This window comes from Salvelinus fontinalis, chromosome 21, assembly GCF_029448725.1.
Source record: "Salvelinus fontinalis isolate EN_2023a chromosome 21, ASM2944872v1, whole genome shotgun sequence".
NCBI classification, from domain to species: domain Eukaryota; kingdom Metazoa; phylum Chordata; class Actinopteri; order Salmoniformes; family Salmonidae; genus Salvelinus; species Salvelinus fontinalis.
The window spans coordinates 51,394,648-51,418,701 of record NC_074685.1 but is presented as its reverse complement, the minus strand read 5'-3'; the positions used below and the strand labels follow the sequence as shown (position 1 = coordinate 51,418,701).

At 42.9% G+C, this 24,054-nt stretch overlaps 1 protein-coding gene across 12 annotated transcripts in view; it reads left to right on the top strand.

Moving 5' to 3' along the window:
- LOC129819093 (mitogen-activated protein kinase 10-like) overlaps positions 1-24,054 on the top strand; it is an 85,420-nt gene that overhangs the window by 43,485 nt on the left and 17,881 nt on the right. For 10 of the 12 annotated variants that reach the window (XR_008754014.1, XR_008754012.1, XR_008754013.1 and 7 more), the window contains one exon: positions 9,913-10,095. The exons of 1 other annotated variant lie outside the window; for it this stretch is intronic. Coding sequence is in view for 8 of the 11 variants with exons in the window: in XM_055875644.1 (XP_055731619.1) it covers positions 9,913-10,095 (183 nt within the window). In the remaining 3 variants the exon portion in view is untranslated. Of the gene's footprint in view, positions 1-5,047; positions 5,120-9,912; positions 10,096-24,054 lie in introns of all 12 variants that reach the window. One more of the 12 variants, XM_055875645.1, reaches the window with a different exon arrangement.

Genomic DNA, 24,054 nt, shown 5'->3' with positions numbered 1-24,054 from the left:
TAATTACTTGAAGTATGTGATGACAAAGCCATGGATCCATCATGGAATGACTAATTATATTTCTATGGGAATCCATCCTGTATTTAACCTATTTTATTTTGGCACCCCTTTGGCAGAATGAGACATCCCTTACTCTGAATATTTATTGGAAAATTTCTGGCGCCGTGTGCGTCTGCCTGGAGTGTGTTGTATACATTGTGGGGTCAGACACTGTACACCATGTCCCCCAGGTTACATATCCCAGCATGGCAGGGATGTCCCCCTGGAGCTAATGGGAGAGCAACATACATGCCGATAATTACCGCTAATTAGCATTCTAGCTTTGAGGGTGTGTGCGTGCGTGCGTGTGTGCATCTATCAGGGTGTATGCCAGGACAAAACAAGGATATTTGGTGTCTCTTAGACAATAAGTCATAAGTAATAATCAATCATAAGTATTAATTTATTCACCAACAGTGAATTGAGTTGAACCCCTTCAGAAACCTGTATTCATGCTGAAATCCAGAATGCACTGTAAGGCCAATGTGTCATCATCCTAACATGATAGTCAATGCCAATCAAGACGCCAGCAGAGTGAAATCTGGAAGTTACGAGAACCTACAGTCCTCTTCTGCATGATTTGTGCTTTAAGAAAAGCCCTGCAAGGATAGTGTGGCGTTACTCACATACTCTTGCTAGATCAGTGGTCACCAACCTCTTCTGAGTCAAGATCACTTTCGAAGTCAAAAAGCAACATCTATTGCTCAGAGTTTTTTTTTTTACATGATTACATTTTTTAACATTAACCTAATAAAAACAGCTCTTTAGGAATGAGGTTTGTGCAGTAGGCCTAATAGATTATTACAGCATATTGGTTATATACCTGGCCTGCCAATATTGTTCTCTCCCGACAATAATATATTTCAAAACTAAAGCTTTGATAACAAAATAGATCAGTTGGTGTAGCACTTGTGAGGCACAGCTGAGCATAAACTGGGAACTAGAAAAAAAACAAGCTCAAATCATGACGTCAGTGATCTTCAGGTCAAGAAAGTCTGCGCTTCAGAAAGATTAATTTCTGACTTTGAATTCTGAGTTGGATGATCGTTCGAAAACATAATTCCCAGTTCCGAGTTGTCTTAAACGCTCTGAAGGCGGATGTCGGAGATTTCCCAGTTCCCAGTTGTTTTGAACACGGCATTAGTCTCAGCAAAGGGAGAGAGAGCAGCAGAGAGTCCGCCTCTCAAGGTCCCTGCTCTCTCCTTCCTTTCCTCTGGTGAGACTGACCAGACAGAGGGGACACCGTCTTCCACCTGGAGAAACTCGAGTTGCACCGCATCCGCATCTGCCTCATGCACAAATACATTGTTAAGGCTGTCAATGTAGTTCTCCTCCTCAGACGAGGAGGAGCATGGATCAGACCAAGATGCGGAGAGGTAAGTGTTCATGATTTAATGAAACAACAAGAAAACACTTAAACCTACAAAATAACAAACGTGACTAACCTTAAACAGTCCTGTGTGGTCCAAACACTGACACAGGAAACAAACACCCACAAAACACCAGTGAAACCCTGGCTGCCTTTGTATGACTCTCAATTAGAGACAAACAATACACACCTGTCTCTAATTGAGAATCATACCAGGCCGAACACAAAACCCCACATAGAAATACAAACATAGACAAACCCACCCAACTCACGCCCTGACCAACTAAAATGAATACAAAACAAAGGAAAAGAGGTCAGGAACGTGACAGAACCCCCCCCTTAAGGTGCGAACTCCGGGCGCACCAGCACAAAGTCTAGGGGCGGCAGGTCCTGGCTGAGGGACTCCGGCAGGTCCTGGCTGAGGGACTCCGGCAGGTCCTGGCTGAGGGACTCCGGCAGGTCCTGGCTGAGGGACTCCGGCAGGTCCTGGCTGAGGGACTCCGGCAGGTCCTGGCTGAGGGACTCCGGCAGGTCCTGGTTGAGGGACTCCGGCAGGTCCGGGCGTAGGGACTCCGGCAGGTCCGGGCGTAGGGACTCCGGCAGGTCCGGGCGTAGGGACTCCGGCAGGTCCGGGCGTAGGGACTCCGGCAGGTCCGGGCGTAGGGACTCCGGCAGGTCCGGGCGTAGGGACTCCGGCAGGTCCGGGCTGAGGGACTCCGGCAGGTCCGGACTGAGGGACTCCGGCAGGTCCGGGCTGAGTGGCAGGTCCGGACTGTAGGGCAGCTCCGGACTGTAGGGCAGCTCCGGACTGTAGGGCAGCTCCGGACTGTAGGGCAGCTCCGGACTGTAGGGCAGCTCCGGACTGTCGGACGTCTCTGGCAGCTCCTGACTGGCGGGCGTCTCTGGCAGCTCCTGACTGGCGGGCGTCTCTGGCAGCTCCTGACTGGCGGGCGTCTCTGGCAGCTCCTGACTGGCGGGCGTCTCTGGCAGCTCCTGACTGGCAGGCGTCTCTGGCAGCTCCTGACTGGCGGGCGTCTCTGGCAACTCCTGACTGACGGACGGCTCTAGCGGCTCCTGACTGACAGACGGCTCTACTGGCTCGGGACAGACGGGCGGCTCTAATGGCTCGTGGCAGACGGATGACTCAGATGGCGCTGGGCAGACAGATGGCTCAGACGGCGCTGGGCAGACAGATGGCTCAGACGGCGCTGGGCAGACAGATGGCTCAGACGGCGCTGGGCAGACAGATGGCTCAGACGGCGCTGGGCAGACAGATGGCTCAGACGGCGCTGGGCAGACAGATGGCTCAGACGGCGCTGGGCAGACAGATGGCTCAGACGGCGCTGGGCAGACAGATGGCTCAGACGGAGCTGGGCAGACGGGCCGTTCAGGCACCGCTGGGCAGACGGCAGACTCTGGCCGGCTGAGACGCACTATAGGCCTGGTGCGTGGTACCGGAACTGGAGGCACCGGGCCGTGGGCACGCACCTCAGAGCGAGTGCGGGGAACAGGAACTGGGCACACTGGACTCTCGTGGCGCACTCCAGGCCTGGTGCGTGGTACCGGAACTGGAGGCACCGGGCTGGAGACCCGCACCATAGGGAGAGTGCGTGGAAGAGGAACAGGGCTCTGGAGATGCACTGGAAGCCTGGTGCGTGGTGTAGGCACTGGTGGTACTGAGCTGGGGTGGGAAGGTGGCGCCGGATATACCGGACCGTGAAGGAGGACACGTGCTCTTGAGCACCGAGCCTCCCCAACCCTACCAGGTTGAATGGTCCCCGTAGCCCTGCCAGTGCGGCGAGGTGGAATAGCCCGCACTGGCCTATGCAGGCGAACCGGGGACACCACCTGTAAGGCTGGTGCCATGTACGCCGGCCCGAGGAGACGTACTGGAGACCAGATGCGTTGGGCCGGCTTCATGGCACTCGGCTCGATGCCCAACCTAGCCCTCCCAGTGCGGCAAGGTGGAATAGCCCGCACTGGGCTAAGCACGCGTACTGGGGACACCGTGCGCTTTACCGCATAACACGGTGTCTGACCAGTACGACGCCCTTACTCCACGCCCTTACTCCACGGCAAGCCCGGGGAGTTGGCTCAGGTATCCAACCCGGCTTCGCCACACTCCCCTTTAGCCCCCCCCCAAGAAATTTTTGGGTGAGCCTCTCGGGCTTCCAGCCGCTCTTACGTGCTTTTGCCTCATAGAACCTCCTCTCCGCTTTCGCTGCCTCCAGCTCCGCTTTGGGACGGCGATATTCCCCTGGCTGAGTCCAGGGTCCTTTGCCGTCCAGGATCTCCTCCCAAGTCCATTCCTCTTTTCCCCATTGCTGTTGTTCTTGCCTTCCTTCCTCAATCCGCTTGGTCCTGTTGTGGTGGGTGTTTCTGTTAAGGCTGTCAATGTAGTTCTCCTCCTCAGACGAGGAGGAGCATGGATCAGACCAAGATGCGGAGAGGTAAGTGTTCATGATTTAATGAAACAACAAGAAAACACTTAAACCTACAAAATAACAAACGTGACTAACCTTAAACAGTCCTGTGTGGTCCAAACACTGACACAGGAAACAAACACCCACAAAACACCAGTGAAACCCTGGCTGCCTTTGTATGACTCTCAATTAGAGACAAACAATACACACCTGTCTCTAATTGAGAATCATACCAGGCCGAACACAAAACCCCACATAGAAATACAAACATAGACAAACCCACCCAACTCACGCCCTGACCAACTAAAATGAATACAAAACAAAGGAAAACAGGTCAGGAACGTGACATACATGTTGTTCCTATGACCAGAGAAAGTAAAATATTCCTCGATATTAAAATAGACAAGACGAGCTGCTAATAATAAAAATGCCGGGCTATCGATACACTTCGCTACTCATTCATTGCAACACGAGCGGAAGTAGGGAGAAGTGTGTTTTGCAATAATGATGAATAAAAACAGTGTTCACAGTGCTTAATAAAAACTTAAATGTGGACTCACAGCTCTTTGCTGTATTCTTTGACATTCTGTCTCTGGTCATGGTTTTAAAAGTTATGAAATCGTAGGTAGGCTAGTATCAAACTTTGCTGTGGCCAGAGTCTTGGAACCTGTAGGTATAGTGATTTGAGCTATCGGATTGGCCAGCACAGTAGGCACACATTATTTAGCCACAGATCTCCAGGGCAGTAGGCACACTTGATTTAGCCATAGATCTCCCCAGGTAGGCAGAGTTTGTATTTTAATACAAATGAAATGGTCCCAAATATGAACACCTCGCCTACCCAGTTCGCAACGCTTCTGAATCAGGTGCATCTACCGCCAACAGCGCAAAACACGAATAAAAAAAAAATCTTGCGTTGGCTTTTCTAAAGAAATGTTTGGTGATCGACTAGGAATGTCTCGCGATCGACCGGTTGGTGACCACTGCTAGATAATAACTGACAAAGACAGCAGTGTCTTAAGTTTAACAGCCATTGTTGTGGTACACAAAACATAACATGTTTGCAATTACATGACAGACAGGACTCACAAAGACGTGGCATTTTTTTGCATGTCTGCGTGCAGTGTGTGGTTGATGGAGTTTGTGTGACGTGTCATGTATGTATCTGCATGTCATGTATGCTGGGTGACTGGTATGGGACTGTGTCTGGCTGCAGTGGACATGTGGTCTGTGGGCTGCATCTTTGGAGAGGTGATAAGAGGAACAGTGCTGTTCCCAGGCACCGACCGTATCCTTGCCTCGTCTCCTTCTGGTACTGTCATCAACACTATACTGTACACTGCTAGAAGAACCAAATACTGTATAGGGTTAAATGGCTAGTGTCATACATGGCCCTTAAAGCAGTTCTATATAGAACATTTGGAGAAGTATCCTTGCCTCCTTCTGTAGACTGTAACTCGTATCAATACATCGACACATTGGCTGTGCTACTAGTTTACCACAGCTAACTAGCTAGTGATTTCACATCGGCTACACGTACATCATTCTGGCCTTCTTCCAGCATTTACAATATATCAGGTCTGTCATCGAGATGAGCAGTTTGAACACCATCATAAAATCTGAACATTTAGAAAATAGCCTAAATTCATGATGAGGGATACTCATATGTATAAAAAAAAAATACTTAATTAAACACAAATTAACATATTTATCTATATGGAACTGTTTTAATTCCAGAATAAAAAAAAAAATCAAATTAGACATCTTAACATCCACGTAGAATAATTTTAAGGAATGAAAGCCAAGGCTCCTCTCACTGCATTGTGTAGATAGGACTCCTTTTCCTGCATTGTGTAGATGTGGTTCCCAAAGTGTGATGTCCAAAGAGGAAATGAAACTGGCGTTCCAGCAGGATGAGGTCATGTGTTTTTGGATGTCCTGGCTTGCTGGCACTCTCTTTGAACTGGCACCCACCTGTGGGAGATGGAGAGAAAAAAGACATAGACCCCCTCAGCCTGGCCACCCTCACACACAAACACACACACCATTCTTTCCCCCTCTGTTCCTATCCCAAAATAGTGCTGATAATTCAAATCAAGTTTCAAGTGTATTTGCCATTTGTAATAAATGAAATGGAAATCGAGCTCTCCCAATTAAAACAGCATTAAAAACAGCAATCTAACACAAAATCACACCAATTGGCATTTGGAACTTTGTACAGTACCAGTACAATAATCTGCATATTCATAAAGAAATGGTTATAAATTAGAGAACTTGGAGCTGTTTCAATCTGCTATCTGCTAGTTTTAAACCCCACATTAAACACAAATGTGCTTGCGACTTATTTAACCCAGCATTAGGAAACAGTTGAAATAATTTAAAGGGCTAGGAAACCAAAGAGGAAATCATTCCCACCAGTGAAGTGTTGACTCCGCTCACTAGCACTAGCACAATGTCCCGAATGGCACCCTATTCCCTATATTTTCACGCCTGCTCCCGCTTCCCCTCGGGCACTAGGCTGCCCTCCATTACCCACACCTGTCACCATAATTACGCGCATCTGTGCTCATTGGACTCGTTCACGTTGTTGATTGACCCCTCTATACATGTCTGTTCCTCAGTTTTGTTCCCTGTGTCAGCATTTTTGTCGTAATGTTGTTTTGTTCCCCCTGTCCAGACGCTGTTCTTGTTTTGTTTGAAGTCCGTTTTCCATTAAATGTTCATTCTCTGTACCTGCTTCTCATCTCCAGCGTGTGTCCTTACATATATAGGGGCCCTGGTCAAATGTAGTGCACTATATAGGGAATAGGCTGTCATTTGGAACCCCTTTAAGGCTATGGGAAATGGGGAGGGCTATAACGTAATAACAAAAGCTTTAGTATTAATAGGGTCTTTCTTATAGCAGACTAAAGCAGTGGAATTACCATTGCAGATGAGATGAGGAGAGGGGGGTGAAGTCTCTGACCAATAGCACATTCAGACAGGACTCTCTATACATTGTTCTGACACGTACATCTGGAGAGTTTTGCGTCAGTATAGAAGGTACTATACCAGTGTTTATTGTCGACAATGTAGATATTTTATTATTGTTTATTAATTTGTTTATTAATTTATTAAAATCTGTTTGTTTACTGCGATTGGACTAATTAAATATGGAAGAGAGAACTTGTTTAATGCAACCGCTGTGTCAGATTTCAAAAAAGCTTTACAGTGAAAGCACACCATAGAATAATCTGAGTACAGTGCTCAGAGACCAAAACAAGCCATACAGATACCCGCTATGTTGTGGAGTCAACAGAAGTCAGAAATAGCATTATAAATAATCACTTACCTTTGATGATCTTCATCGGAATGCACTCCCAGGAATCCCAGTTCCACAATAAATGTTTGTTTTGTTCAATAAAGTCCATAATTTATGTCAAAATACCTCCTTTTTGTTCACGCGTTTAGTTCACTAATCCAAATTCAGAAGGCGCGAGCACAAAGTCCAGACAAAAAGTCAAAAAAGTTCTATTGCAGTTCGTCAAACATGTCAAACGATGTATAGAATCAATCATTAGGATGTTTTTATCATAAATCTTGAATAATGTTTCAACCGGACAATTCGTTTGTCTTTAGAAATGAAAAGGAACAGAGCTCGCTCTCACGGCCGCGCGCCTGACTTAGCTCATGGCCTTCTGCAAGACCCCTTAGTCAAACAGCTCTTATTCTTTCCCCCTTCACGGTAGAGGCCTGAAACAAGGTTCTAAAGACTGTTGACATCTAGTGGAAGCCTTAGGAAGTGCAATCGGACCAAATTTACTCTGTATCTTGGATAGTCAAAGACTTTAAAACCTACAAACCTCAGATTTTTCTCAGGTTTTTCCCTGCCATATGAGTTCTGTTATACTCACAGACATCATTCAAACAGTTCTGGAAACTTCAGAGTGTTTTCTATCCAAATATACTAATAATATGCATATCTTAGTTTCTGTGCCTCAGTAGCAGGCAGTTTACTCTGGGCACGCTTTTCATCCGAACGTGAAAATAGCGTGAAAATATAGAAAAGTTGTCTGTTACTGTTACACTTTGCTCATGTCCCTCCATTTAGTGATATGTCCCAATGTGACTCTTACGCATCTGCTTGTAGGACTATTGTAGGCCTATGCAATTGTCCCCTTCAATTGGTTAGTGCTATATATTAACCTGTCTAGGACTGGGGTGCCGCCCCCCCACATTCCACTGAAAAGGCAGAGCCGCGAAATTCAAAAAAAAAATATTTTTTAAATATTTAACTTTCACACATTAAAGTCCAATACAGCTAATGAAAGACACAGATCGTGTGAATCGAGCCAACATGTCCGATTTTTAAAATGTTTTACAGGGAAGACACAATATGTAAAGATATAAATCTATTAGCTAAACTCATTAGCATAAGACACCATCTTTTATTTGTCCACCAACACCAGTAGCTATCACCAATTCGGCTAAACTAAGATATTGATAGCCACTAACCAAGAAAAAAACTCACCAGATGACAGTCTGATAACATATTTATGGTATAGGATAGGTTTTGTTAGAAAAATGTGCATATTTCAGGTAGATGTCATAGTTTACAATTGCACCCACCGTCACAAATGGACTAGAATAAATATATAGAGCAACGTGTTTACCCAATTACTAATCATCAAACATTTCGTAAAAATACACAGCATACACTAATCGAAAGACACAGATCCTGTGAATACAGACAATATTTCAGATTTTCTAAGTGTCTTACAGCGAAAACACAATAAATCGTTATATTAGCATACCACATATGCAAACGTTACCAGAGCATTGATTCTAGCCAAAGAGAGCGATAACGTAAACATCGCCAAAATATATTAATTTTTTCACTAACCTTCTCAGAATTCTTCAGATGACACTCCTGTAACATCACATTACAACATACATATACAGTTTGTTCGAAAATGTGCATATTTAGCCACCAAAATCATGGTTAGACAATGACAAAAGTTTCCCAGCTGGTCAGACAATGTCGTGCGCCATATTAGACAGTGATCTAGTCGTATACATAAATACTCATAAACGTGACTAAAAAATATAGGGTGGACAGCGATTGATAGACAATTTAATTCTTAATACAATCGCTGATTTACATTTTTTAAATTATCCTTACTTTTCAATACAGTTTGCGCCAAGCGAAGCTACGTCAAACAAGATGGCGTCCTAAGCGATTAACATTTCTCGACAGAAACACGATTTATCATAATAAATTGTTCCTACTTTGAGCTGTTCTTCCATCAGAATCTTGGGCAAAGAATCCTTTCTTGGTTCTAATCGTCTTTTGGTCGAAAGCTGTCCTCTTGCCATGTATAAATGCCCATTGCGTTCGGCATGAATTGGAACCGTGCCCAGAGATTCACAGTGTCTCAGAAATAAATGTCCCAAAATCGCACTAAACGGAAATAAATTGCTATAAAACGGTTTAAATTAACTACCTTATGATGTTTTTAACTCCTATAACGAGTAGAAACATGACCGGAGAAATATAACTGGCTTCACTAGTGCTTGGAAAAAGTGCAGGTCGGTGTCCTCCAGCGCAGCTGACGCAGCTGGAAAAGAGTTCCTACCTACACGTGTTTTTGTTTTATAGTGGCTGTGATTGGGCAATCGATACCATTCAAATCGTCATCACGTAAAGGCATCCAGGGGAAGACGTAAGCAGTGTCTGTATACTCATAGCAATAACAGTGGCCTTTTAACTGACTCCAGATCAGGGGCCAAAATGTGTGAAATCTGACTCCATGTCAGGGAAATTGCTGTAGAATGAGTTCTGTTCCACTCAGAGACAAAATTTCAATGGCTATAGAAACTAGAGACTGTTTTCTATCCAATAATAATAATAATAATATGCATATTGTACGATCAAGAATTTAGTAGGAAGCCGTTTAAAAAATTACACGATTTACATAAATAGTGACAACAGCACCCCCTAGCCTCAACAGGTTAAAGCCTATATGTTTTTTATTTGAGACAGCCAGAGGGCTGTCCTGTCCAGGTTTGTTGTGTGTTTTTCTTAATCCCACCCCCTCTCAGATATCGACCAATGGAATAAGGTGATTGAGCAGCTGGGCACACCCTTACCAGAGTTTATGAAGAAGCTGCAGCCCACTGTCCGTAACTATGTAGAGAACAGACCCAAATATGCCGGCCTCACCTTTCCCAAGCTCTTCCCCGACTGCCTCTTCCCTGCAGACTCAGAGCACAACAAACTCAAAGGTAAGTGAGACAATAAAGTATTCTATAGCCTAATAACTCTGGTATTTCTAATTCTATGCTTACAGCCCTTAGAGTATGTGTGTGGAGGTTGTGTAGTTTGAGGCAATGTGGCTCGCGAGGGGCCAGCCTAATTTAAGTAATATAGCTTCACTTAAATTGGTTAGATGAATTCAGGCAAATCTCCTGACTTTGATGTTATACCAATTTAGTTTTTTAATTTTATTATTATTATCTTTTACAGAAATTAAATTAACTTTTCTCGCCTGCTTACATTTTTCATTTCAACGGGGGTAACTATCAACCACCCAAAGAGATGGGATGATTACATTACTATTGTAGCTCTAAGTATTGATGGTCTTGAAACCAAAATGTCCTTATATGCAGATGATGGACAATTTGATTTGATTTAAAAAGGATATCATTGACAGCAATGGGAATTTTAATTTCAAACACTGTGCACAATGTAAAGAAATAGGCAGTTTATTAGGTACACCCATCTAGTACCGGGTCGGACCCCCCAGAACAGCCTGAGTTCTTTGAGGCATGGGTTCTACAGTGTGTCGAAAACGTTCCACAGGAATGTTGGTTCATGTTGACGCAATGACATCATGCAGTTGTTGCAGATTGGACCACGGTACATTCGTGCTGAAAACGGCCTGTTCGATCTCATCCCATAGACCATGCTCTATGGTCAGCAAAAATGTTTTGGTCAGCAACAATGTCAAATACGCTGTGGCATTCAATTGTTGCTCACTTGGTATCAAGGGACCTAACGTCTGCCAGAAAAACATTCCCTAAACCATCGCCACCAGTCTATACCGTTGACACATGGCAGGTTGGGTCCATGGACTCATGCTGTTTATGCCAAATCCTGACACTGTCATCAGCATGATGCCACAGGAAATGGGACTCAGACCCAGCAATGTTTTTCCACTCGTCAATTGTCCAGTGTTGGTGATCACATGCCCACTTGAGCCGCTTCTTCTTGTTTTTAAATTCTAGGAGTGGATTGACGAATTTTGCATTCGGAGATGCAGTTCTGCACACCACTGTTGTACTGAGCTGTTATTTGTCTGTTTGTGACCCGCTTGTTAGCTTGTACGATTCTTGCTATTCTCCTTCGACCTCTCTAACCAACGAGATGTTTTTGCCTACAGAACTTCCAATGACTGGATGTTCTTTGTTTGTCGCACCATCCTCTGTAAATCCTATATGCTGTTGTTCGTGAAAAGCCCAGGGGGGCGTTTCTAAGAAACTGGATCCGGCGTGCCTGGCACTGATGATCATACCACGCTCAGTCGCTTAGGTCACTCGTTTTGCCCATTTTAACATTCAATCGAACAGTAACTGAATGCCTTGATGCCTGTCTGCCTGCTTTATATCGCAAGCCACAGCCACATGACTCACTGTCTGTAGGAGCGATCAATTTTTGTGAACAGGGTTGTGTACCTAACAAACTGTCAACTGAGTGCATGTACAAATTATAATAACAATCAGTTACTGGCAGCAATTCCAACAGAATGGAGGAAAAAGTTGAGGGAAAGAAAGTGTTTGTTTGTAAACCTCATATTAAATCTCACAGATGGGAAACTATAGTTAAAATCAATGAAGCCATACCATTTTCATTTGGAAAACAACAAATTGGTTGCCTTGACACACAAATTCCACTCTTTCTTGGAAGAGCAGTTTGTTACTCCCATCCCTTGAGAACAACAGGTTTTTGGTTTGATTTATGAAACAACATTACACTCCATCTTCAGTTGAAGATATTGTAAAAATATCTGGCTACTAACAAGATGATGGTGCATCAAAGAATCCCATTTGGGCCATTCTTGTGGTGTGGAGGATTTGCTACAAAATCCTACATTAGCATTTGTTTTGTTTGTAATTTTACCCCCTTTTTCTTCCCAATTTTGTGATATCCAATTTCGATCGGGAGAGGTGAAAGTCGAGTCATGCGTCCTCTGAAACATGACCCGCCAAGCTGCGCTGCTTCTTAACTTCTTATGGCTGCAAGCCCGAAGCCGGCCACAATATGACAACAGCCACTTCAAGTGCAGGGCGCTAAATTCAAAATATATTTTTTAGAAATATTTACCTTTCACACATTAACAAGTCCAATACAGCATTTGAAAGATAAACATCTTGTGAATCCAGCCAAGATGTCCGATTTTTTAAATGTTATACAGCGAAAATACCACGTATATTTATGTTAGCTCACCACCAAATACAAATAAGGACAGACATTTTTCACAGCACAGGTAGCATGCACAAAGCCAACCTAACTAACCAAGAAACAACTTCATCAGATGACAGTCTTATAACATGTTATTCAATAAATCTATGTTTTGTTCGAAAAATGTGCATATTTGAGCTATAAATCAGTTTTACATGGTCCCGTGTGGCTCAGTTGGTAGAGCATGGCGCTTGCAACGCCAGGGTTGTGGGTTCATTCCCCACGGGGGGACCTGGATGATTATGTATGAACTTTCCAATTTGTAAGTTGCTCTGGATAAGAGCGTCTGCTAAATGACGTAAATGATGTAAATGTACATTGCAGCTACCATCACAGCTACCGTCAGAAATGGCACCGAAGCAGCCAGAGTAATTACAGACACCAACGTCAAATACTCATCATAAAACATTTCTGAAAAATACATGGTGTACAGCAAATGAAAGACAGGCATCTTGTGATTCCAGCCAATATTTCTGATTTCTTAAGTGTTTTACAGTGAAAACACAATATAGCACTATATTAGCTTACCACAATAGCCAGAAACACAAGCCCTTCCCCAGCAGCAAAAGTTAGCGATCGTAACAAACCAGCAAAAGACATATCATTTTTGACTAACCTTGATAAGCTTCATCAGATGACAGTCCTATAACATCAGGTTATACATACACTTATGTTTTGTTTGAAAATGTGCATATTTAGAGCTGAAATCAGTGGTTATACATTGTGCTAACGTAGCATCTTTTTCCCACAACGTACGGATATTTTTCTGGCACTCACATATTCTGACCAAATAACTATTCATAAACATAACTAAAAAATACATGTTGTATAGGAAATGATAGATACACTATTTCTTAATGCAATCGGCGTGTTAGAATTCTAAAAATAACTTCATTACGATATGCAGTTTACGTTATGGCGAGAGCGTGCCCAAAACCTGGCCGCAACCTACTAGTACAACATGTTCGACAGATATATGAAATAACATCATAAAATGGGTCCTACTTTTGATGATCTTTCATCAGAATGTTGTACAAGGGGTCCTTTGTCGGGAACAATCGTTGTTTTTTATTTAAAATGTCCTGTTCTCCAGTCAATTAGCACGGAAAGCTAGCAAAGTGGCGCTAAGCTCTTCTTCCTGAACATACGCAGACAACTCAACACGCCTAACGTCCCGAAAAAATTTCAATAATCTAATGAAACTATATTGAAAAAACATACTTTACGATGATATTGTCACATGTATCAAATAAAATCAAAGCCGGAGATATTAGTCGTCTATAACGACAGCTGTACAGAAGGCAAAACCAGGTCCCTTCGCGCGCTCTCCAGAAAACAGGAAACTGGTGACACGTCATACAAAGAGCTATTATGCGACCCCAGATCAAGTTACACACTCAATTTCTTCTCTCACTGCTTGTCGACATCTAGTGGAAGACGTATGAAGTGCATCTAAACTAATAAATATCAAGGACTTTAATAGGCAGCCCCTAGAAGAGAGCATCGATTTCAGATTTTCCACTTCCTGTCAGGAAGTTTCCTGCAAAATGAGTTCTGTTTTACTCACAGATATAATTCAAACGGTTTTAGAAACTAGAGAGTGTTTTCTATCCAATAGTAATAATAATATGCATATTGTACGAGCAAGAATTGAGTACGAGACCGTTTGAAATGGGCACCTTTTATCCGGCTACTCAATACTGCCCCTGCAGCCCAAACAGGTTAACACCCGCTCGCTTAACCTGGAAACTAGCTGCACCAATGTGTCAGAGGAAACACTGTTCAACTGATGACTGAAGTCAGCTTGCAGGTCCCCGGCCCGCCACAAGGAGACGCTAGAGCACCCCGGCCAAACCCTCCCCTAATCCCGGACGACACTAGGCCAATTGTGCGCCCCCCATATGGGTCTCCCGGTCACGTCCGGATTAAACCCCAGGCTGTAGTGACACCTCAACCCTGCAATCCAGTGCCTAAGACCTCTGTGCCACTCGGGAGGCCCATAGTTGCTAACTTTTGGGTAAAAGTAAAACAGTGGTTACTCCCTGTTCTAAACAATTTTGTTATATCTCCACCAACAGTTATATTGCGTGACTTAAGGGATAGAAGCAACATGATATACAATCTCTTAACCTTTCTAGGACACACGTTCCGCTAGCGGAACCCCCCCACAACATTCCGCTGAAAAGGCAGTGCGGGAAATTCCATTTTTTGGGGGGGAAATATGTAACTTTCACACATTAACAAGTCCAATAGAGCAAATGAAAGATAAACATCTTGTTAATCTACCCAACGCGTCCGATTAAAAAAATGCTTTACAGCGAAAACACAACATATGATTACGTTAGAAAAGTCCAAAAAACACACAGCCAAAGGTACCAGTTACAAAAAGCAGAAATAGAGATCAAATTAATCACTAACCTTTGATGATCTTCATCAGATGACACTCATAGGACATCATATTACACAATACATGTATTTTTGGTTCGATAATGTGCATATTTATATCAAAAAATCTTAGTTTACATTGGCGCCATGTTCAGAAATGCCTCCAAAATATCAGGAGAAATTGCAGAGAGCCACATCAAATAACAGAAATACTCATCATAAACTTTGATGAAAGATGCATGTTTTACACAGAATTACAGATACATTTGTTCTTAATGCAACCGCTGTGTCAGATTTCAAAAAAACTTTACGGAAAAAGCACACCATGCAATAATCTGAGACGGCGCTCAGATATAAATTACATTTCTCCGCCATGTTGGAGTCAACAGAATTACGAAATTACATCATAAATTATCCCTTTGATGATTTTCATCAGAATGCACTCCCAGGAATCCTAGTTCCACAATAAATTGTTGTTTTGTTCGATAATGTCAATTATTTATGTCCAAGTAGCTACTTTTGCTAGCGCGTTTAGTACACATTTCCAAACGCTCGTGCATAACGTCGGACGAAAACTTCAAAAAGTTATATCACAGGTCGAATAAACTTGTCAAACTAAGTAGAGAATCAATCTTCAGGATGTTGTTATCATATATATCCAATAACGTTCCAACCGGAGCATTCCTTTGTGTCTGTAGAAGTTATGGAACGCAAGGCGATATCATGAGGAAAGCGCATGACCAGGAACTGGCATTCTGCCAGACCACTGACTCATTCCCCTCTCATCCGGTCCCACCACACAGCATAAACTTCATTCAACGTTCTACAGACTGTTGACGTCTAGTGGAAGGCGTAGGACGTGCAAACAGATCCATATCTTACAGGGATTTGAACAGGCGATGAGTTGAATATCGACCAGCCTCAGAATTTCCACTTCCTGTTTGGAAGTTTGCCTGCCACATGAGTTCTATTATACTCACAGACAACAGTTTTAGAAACTTCAGAGTGTTTTCTATCCAATAGTATGCATATATTAGCATCTGGGACAGAGTAGGCAGTTAAATTTGGGCACGCTATTCATCCATAGTGAAAATGCTGACCCCTATCCCTAAAAAGTTAATTCTGCTGGGGAAAGCATTGCTTTTTTAAACTTTAAAATAACTGTCAACCACTTTTATACACTAGAAGGATTGATTTCAAAAGAAACTAGGAGGTCACAAGATTTTACTGATAAGTGGGACCAAATAACACGTCATGAGAGATGTGCCTGATTCCATAGACAAAGGAAATGTGCTCCTGATCGACAGTTATATTACAATCCCCAATATTATTATTTTTGTATTATAATTTTTGTATTGTGGTGTTTTTATTTAATATGCTTTTTTGTAGTTAGAGTAATTGCTTGTTTGTTTTTGTGTGTCCACCACATTGAGGTATTGCGCTGAAGAGGATGTGGTGTTCTGGGGTAGGCGTGGAGGGTAGTCTGGCGCTCCATGTCAATGGTATTACATGCCAATGATTGAAAAAAATTAAGGAAATAAATACCAAAAAATTAAGAAAAATATATTTACACTGCTCAAAAAAATAAAGGGAACACTTAAACAACACAATGTAACTCCAAGTCAATCACACTTCTGTGAAATCAAATTGTCCACCTAGGAAGCAACACTGATTGACAATAAATTTCACATGCTGTTGTGCAAATGGGATAGACAAAAGGTGGAAATTATAGGCAATTAGCAAGACACCCCCAATAAAGGAGTGATTCTGCAGGTGGTGACCACAGACCACTTCTCAGTTCCTATGCTTCCTGGCTGATGTTTTGGTCACTTTTGAATGCTGGCGGTGCTCTCACTCTAGTGGTAGCATGAGACGGAGTCTACAACCCACACAAGTGGCTCAGGTAGTGCAGCTCATCCAGGATGGCACATCAATGCGAACTGTGGCAAGAAGGTTTGCTGTGTCTGTCAGCGTAGTGTCCAGAGCATGGAGGCGCTACCAGGAGACAGGCCAGTACATCAGGAGAGGGATATCTTCAACCACCAACTTACAATCCTGAGACAAGGCCGAGTATAGCCCACAAAGATCTCCACCACAGCACAAACCAAGGGGGGGGGAAACCCAGACAGGAAGATCACGTCAGTAACTCAACCCACTCAAGTGGGTTGACTCAACCCACTCCCCTCCCAGGGACGGCATGAACGAGCACCAGTAAGCCAGTGACTCAGCCCCTGTAATAGGGTTAGAGGCAGAGAATCCCAGTGGAGAGAGGGAACTGGCCAGGCAGAGACAGCAAGGGCGGTTCATTGCTCCAGAGCCTTTCCGTTCACCTTCACACTCCTGGGCCAGACTACACTCAATCATATGACCTACTGAAGAGATAAGTCTTCAGTAAAGACTTAAAGGTTGAGACCGAGTCTGCGTCTCTCACATGGGTAGGCAGACCATTCCAATAAAAATGGAGATCTATAGGAGAAAGCCCTGCCTCCAGCTGTTTGCTTAGAAATTATAGGGACAATTAGGAGGCCTGCGTCTTGTGATTGTAGCGTACGTGTAGGTATGTACGGCGGGACCGACTCGGAAAGATAAGTAGGAGCAAGCCCATGTAACGCTTTATAGGTTAACAGTAAAACCTTGAAATCAGCTCTTGCCTTAACAGGCAGCCAGTGTAGGGAAGCTAGCACTGGAGTATATGATCAAATTTCTTGGTTCTAGTCTGGATTTTAGCAGCCGTATTTAGCACTAACTGAAGTTTATTTAGTGCTTTATCTGGGTAGCCGGAAAGTAGAGCATTGCAGTAGTCTAACCTAGAAGTAACAAAAGCATGGATTAATTTTTCTGCATCATTTTTGGACAGAAAGTTTCTGATTTTTGCAATGTTACGTAGATGGAAAAAAGCTGTCCTTGAAACAGTCTTGATATGTTTGTCAAAAGAGAGATCAGGGTCCAGAGTAACGCCGAGGTCCTTCACAGTTTTATTTGAGACGACTTTACAACCATCAAGATTAATTGTCAGATTTAACAGAAGATGTCTTTGTTTCTTGGGACCTAGAACAAGCATCTCTGTTTTGTCTGAGTTTAACTTCTTATGGCTGCAAGGGGCAGCACTGAGTAACCTGAAAATAGGTGGCCATTTCAAACGGCCTCCTACTCAATTCTTGCTCGTACAATATGCATATTATAATTTCTATTGGATAGAAAACACTCTCTAGTTTCTTAAACCGTTTGAATTATTTCTCTAAGTGAACCAGAACTCTTTCTGCAGCCCATTTCCTATCCGGAAGTGAGATTTCCAAATGCGAGGTCTCTTTTCAAGAGCTTGTCTATAAAAGGGCATGTCACTTGGGACCATAGAAACACGTCATACGCCTTCCCCTGGGTGTCATGCGGAAGTGAGAGCAGAAAGGACTTGAATATCTCGTTCAGGGATTGAATACAGCCTCTTGGAGTGAGAGGACCGGCATAATTTTTTTTCTCCAAGGCGCGAAGTTGGACTTTGTATTGCCTCCTGGAAAACTGTCGTTATAGGTGAATATAATCTCCGGCTACGATTTGACTTGATACATGTCACAATATCATCCTAAAGTATGTTTTTTCAATATAGTTTAATTATATTATTGAAATTTATTCGGGACTTTAGACGTGATGCTTTGGAAGAATTTTTTCAAGAAGAAGAGGATAGCGCCGCACGGCCAGTGTGCTTGCTAATTCAAGAGGGAAATAGTTTGTTCTGGATCCAAACAAAGACGGTACTGGACAATGGACCCCTTTACAACATTCTGATGGAAGATCAACAAAGATAAGGACCCAATTTGGGATGCTATTTAATATATCTGTCGAGCTGTGCTATCGCTACCGATTACTTGGAATCAATGCTGTTGTGTGTTAGCCATTGCAGTAAGCTAATATAACGATATATTGTGTTTTCGCTGTAAAACACTTAAAAAATCGGAAATATTGTCTGTATTCACAAGATCTTTGTCTTTCATTTTGCTATACACCATATATTTTTCTGAAATGTTTTATGATGAGTAATTAGGTAGTTGACGTTGGTGTCTGTATTTACTCTGGCTACTCCCGTGCTATTTCTGACTGTAGCTATGATGGTAGCATCAATGTAAAACTGATTTATAGCTCAAATATGCACATTTTTCCAGCAAAATATAGATTTATTGTGTAACATGTTATAGGACTGTCATCTGAGGAAGTTGTTTCTAGGTTTGTTTGGTTGGATCTTGGTTAGTTAGGTTGGCTTTGTGCATGCTACCTGTGCTGTGAAAAATGTCTGCCCTCTTTTGTATTTGGTGGTGAACTAACATAAATATACGTGGTGTTTTTGCTGTAAAACATTTTAAAAATCAGACACGTTGGCTGGATTAACAAGATGTTTATCTTTCAAATGCTGTATTGGACTTGTTAATGTGTGAAAGTTAAATATTTAAAAAAAAATAGATTTTGAATTTCGCGCCCTGCACCTGAGCTGGATGTTGTCATAAGTGTACCGGTGTCGGGCTGCAGCCATAACTGTGTTTCAGACTTCCTTATGTCTGAAACACAGGCTTCTAGCGAGGGCAGTTTTGGGGCTTCACCATGTTTCATTGAAATGTACAGCTGTGTGTCATCCGCATAGCAGTGAAAGTTAACATTATGTTTTCGAATGACATCCCCAAGAGGTAAAATATATAGTGAAAACAATAGTGGTCCTAAAACGGAACCTTGAGGAACACCGAAATGGACAGTTGATTTGTCAGAGGACAAACCATTCACAGAGACAAACTGATATCTTTCCGACAGATAAGATCTAAACCAGTTCAGAACTTGTCCGTGTAGACCAATTTGAGTTTCCAGTACTAAGGTCTAGTAGCACGAGGACAGATGCAGAGCCTCGGTCTGACGCCATTAAAAGGTCATTTACCACCTTCACAAGTGCAGTCTCAGTGCTATGATGGGGTCTAAAACCAGACTGAAGTATTTCGTATACATTGTTTGTCTTCAGGAAGGCAGTGAGTTGCTGTGCAACAGCTTTTTCAAAAACTTTTGAGAGGAATGGAAGATTCGAAATAGGCCGATAGTTTTTTATATTTTCTGGGTCAAGGTTTGTATTTTTCAAGAGAGGCTTTATTACTGCCACTTTTAGTGAGTTTGGTACACATCCGGTGGATAGAGAGCCGTTTATTATGTTCAACATAGGAGGGCCAAGCACATGAAGCAGCTCTTTCAGTAGTTTAGTTGGAATAGGATCCAGTATGCAGCTTGAAGGTTTAGAGGCCATGATTATTTTCATCACTGTGTCAAGAGATATAGTACTAAAACACTTAAGTGTCTCTCTTGATCCTAGGTCCTGGCAGAGTTGTGCAGACTCAGGACAGCTAAGCTTTGGAGGAATACGCAGATGTAAAGAGGAGTCCGTAATTTGCTTTCTAATGATCATGATCTTTTCCTCAAAGAGGTTCATGAATTTATTACTGCTGAAGTGAAAGCCATCCTCACTTGGGGAATGCTGATTTTTAATTAGCTTTGCAACAGTATCAAAAAGAAAGTTTGGATTGTTCTTATTTTCCTCAATTAAGTTGGAAAAGTAGGATGATCGAGCAGCAGTGAGGGATCTTCGATACTGCACGGTACTGTCTTTCCAAGCTAGTCGGAAGACTTCCAGTTTGGTGTGGCGCCATATCCGTTCCAATTTTCTGGAAGCTTGCTTCAGAGCTCGGGTATTTTCTGTATACCAGGGAGCTAGTTTCTTATGACAAATGTTTTTAGTTTATAGGGGTGCAACTGCATCTAGGGTATTGCGCAAAGTTAAATTGAGTTCCTCAGTTCGGTGGTTAACTGATTTTTGTCCTCTGACATCCTTGGGTAGGCAGAAGGAGTCTGGAAGGGCATCAAGGAATCTTTGTGTTGTCTGAGAATTTTTAGCACGACTTTTGATGCTCCTTGGTTGGGGTCTGAGCAGATTATTTGTTGCGATTGCAAACGTAATAAAATGGTGGTCCGATAGTCCAGGATTATGAGGAAAAACATTAAGATCTACAACATTTATTCCATGGGACAAAACTAGGTCCAGAGTATGACTGTGGCAGTGCGTAGGTCCAGAGACATGTTTGACAATATCTTCCTGTGTGGGTCCCATGTGGCTCAGTTGGTAGAGCATGGCGCTTGCAACGCCAGGGTTGTGGGTTCATTTCCCATGGGGGGACCAGAATGAATATGTATGAACTTTCCAATTTGTAAGTCGCTCTGGATAAGAGCGTCTGCTAAATGACTTAAATGTAATGTAAATGGACAAAACCAACTGAGTCGATGATGGCTCCAAAAGCCTTTTGGAGTGGGTCTGTGGACTTTTCCATATCAATATTAAAATCACCAAAAATTAGAATACTACAGCTGCATGCTGATCTTGGAATAAACTGACGATTGCAAAGATTCCATCTTTGACGACGCCACATAAATGGAATAGGTACTAGCTAGCTTGATGGTTAATGTTTGCTTTAGTTTGCGTGCTAGCTCTGCAAATTCAGCTAGTGTGTGTGTGAACCCTGCCAACATAAAAAAAACATTGCTATGGCCGATTGACTAGATAAACCTCACGTCAGTTACGTGCATTGAGTGCCTTTCACACAGGAGATACGAACCCTCTTTTACCTTGCCAGCTAAGGAACTGGCAGTGGATCAAACCATTGTGAGGCAAAGGGCAGGGGTCGCAATCTTTTGAAACTTAAAAATGCGATATTAAGTGTTAGTTAGGAAACCAATAAACCTACTGAAGCCATTCATGTTTGAGCCAATCGTTGCCCCAGAACAAATACTTAATTCTCGTAGTAGTAACAACACAGATATGCCGCCTGAAACACCTCAGCTAGAGGGTCTGCGTAACCAAACACAAACAGGTGTGAGTGGGGATGCTGCCAGATAATGGCTAGAGTTGGAGTGTGTGTGTTGTGCTGTATCGCCACCATTTCTCTACAAAATCCCAGTGGATGGGGGCTGTATTACATCCAGTCAGAGGTTCCTGTAAGTCTGTCTGGATGGCAATGTATTTATTGGACGTGTCACTAATCCTTATGAAGGACTTCCTGGCAGAAGAGGATACTCAACCAGTCAGCAGCCGATATGCCAGTTAAATAATTGGTGAAATGTAGCTTGATTATAAATTGTTTAAGGTTAATATCAGTAGTTGATAGGTGCTCAATATATACAATCAGTATCCTATAATGATGTTTATCCCCAGCGCTGTTCAGCGCGATGGTAAGACATTTACCTTTTAGATTAGACGACCGGAGTTCGAATTGCAGACATCATCATGATTCATGAAATCTCATTCTAACCAATAATGGGGCCATTACACAATCATACATTGTGATTTTGTTTCGGTATCAGACTAACTTTTCTTATGATTTAGTTTGCAGAACATACAACCTAGCAGTTTATTGCCAGTTCACCCTATGGGTACAAGGGAGAATTGGATTAGGTGTACGGCGTCTTATCCCTGCGAGTGTCGTTTCTTCCATAAAGTGCGCATACCCAGAAGCAAAGGCAAAGTTAATTTAGTAAATCTAGCCTGCTGTCATTTTTTTCAAGACAAAGACCTAATGCCTGCGCCTTATGTAAAAATAGTATTTGTTGGCTTGTCCACTATAACAACAGGTTCAAGCGTAACCAGATACACTTGCTTTCAAGATAAAACTACTTTCAACACGCACTAATCCCGTGTCCCTGTTGCTAGAGTAGTGACTTCAACTAGCTTTGGCTGCTATCTATTGGAAAGGAATGGTAACTACACTGGGCAGAGTCAAAGTACACTACAATAATATATGCCATTTGGCAGACGCCTGTATCCAAAGCGAACTGGGTACAGATCATAGAAACAGGATTACAATTTTGATATCATGGTCAGTCCTTGCATCTATACTGTGTTATTGTTTCTACTGATGATTGCCATTTAAGAAGTTAAGATGCAGATTAAATGCATACCAAAATATGTTACAGACACTTTAAAAATGTCCCATTACTCAGACAGTTAGTGAATACACAGCATCCAGCACAGCAAACAATCAATCACTCAAATGTATTTTACAAAAGCCCTTTTTACATCAAAATAATAAATGTCAATTGGCTTTTCATAGCTGAGTATTCACAGGTTGAGAGAGAGAATCGAAACAGCAGGACTGGGACAAGGTAGCACAACCGTTGATGTGGAAAAACAATTCCACTCCGATGTGTATCTTTGAATTCGCTGTTGAATGGCCTGCTCTTTCTTCATTTTCGGAACACCAGCCCGCTCCCCCAAAGTGATCGATAGTACATCTTGGCTCGCACTGTGATGATTGTGATTCTGAGCTCTCAGGTTCATACAGCGAGTTCTGGTCTTCACTGATCTCACTCTCCATCAGCTCCATATGTGGCCGATAGGGGCAGGACTCGGTTGTATACTGATGGTCGTGAGCGCAATCCTGCTGGGCTCCGAACTCTTTAGTGATGGTGGACCTCTTCTCCGCCGCAGCACAGGATCACTCTGGCACCTAGGGGTCAGTTTGGCATGCTGTACTAACCTGCACAGTCTGCTCCAGGATGAAAACATTTTCAGGGATGCAGATGTCATCCTAAGACAACTCAACCCAAATATATCAGTTGGCATTACCAAGCTTCCTGTCTTGTATGCTTTGTCAACACACACACACACACACACACACACACACACACACACACACACACACACACACACACACACACACACACACACACACACACACACACACACACACACACACACACACACACACACACACACACACACACACACACACACACACACACACACACACACACACAGCAAATACAGGGACATTTATTTTTCAGCAAACATGAACTATGTCAACTTCAGTCTAGCTAAATGAGGTGGAGCTAACAAAACATTACAAAAACAAATCTGTCAACAAAATGTATTACAGTACTTGACAATCTGAGGTAGAAGCTATATTAGCTACAGTAACTACCTAATAACAGGGGTAGACGGAGGAACTGTTGCAATTTTAGTTGCAGTTGAGTTGCTTGCTAACGTTATTTGCTGGGGGGGTGTTAATACACAAAACACTTCAGACGCAATTAGCTAGTTACCTTCAACTAGAGTTGCAACAAAGTTGTCCAGTGTCTAACGCTAGCCTAGTCAACAACAGTCATGACCGGTTAACATTAACGTTACCTCAGGCTCCGTTGCATTGACTCGCATTGACTCCTCCATTCAGTCGCTTTTGCTTGACTCCAAAGTCAGCGATGTTGATGATGGTCGGTCGGTAACCACTATACCATAACCCTCAAAATGTCAAATGTCAAACTCCCGG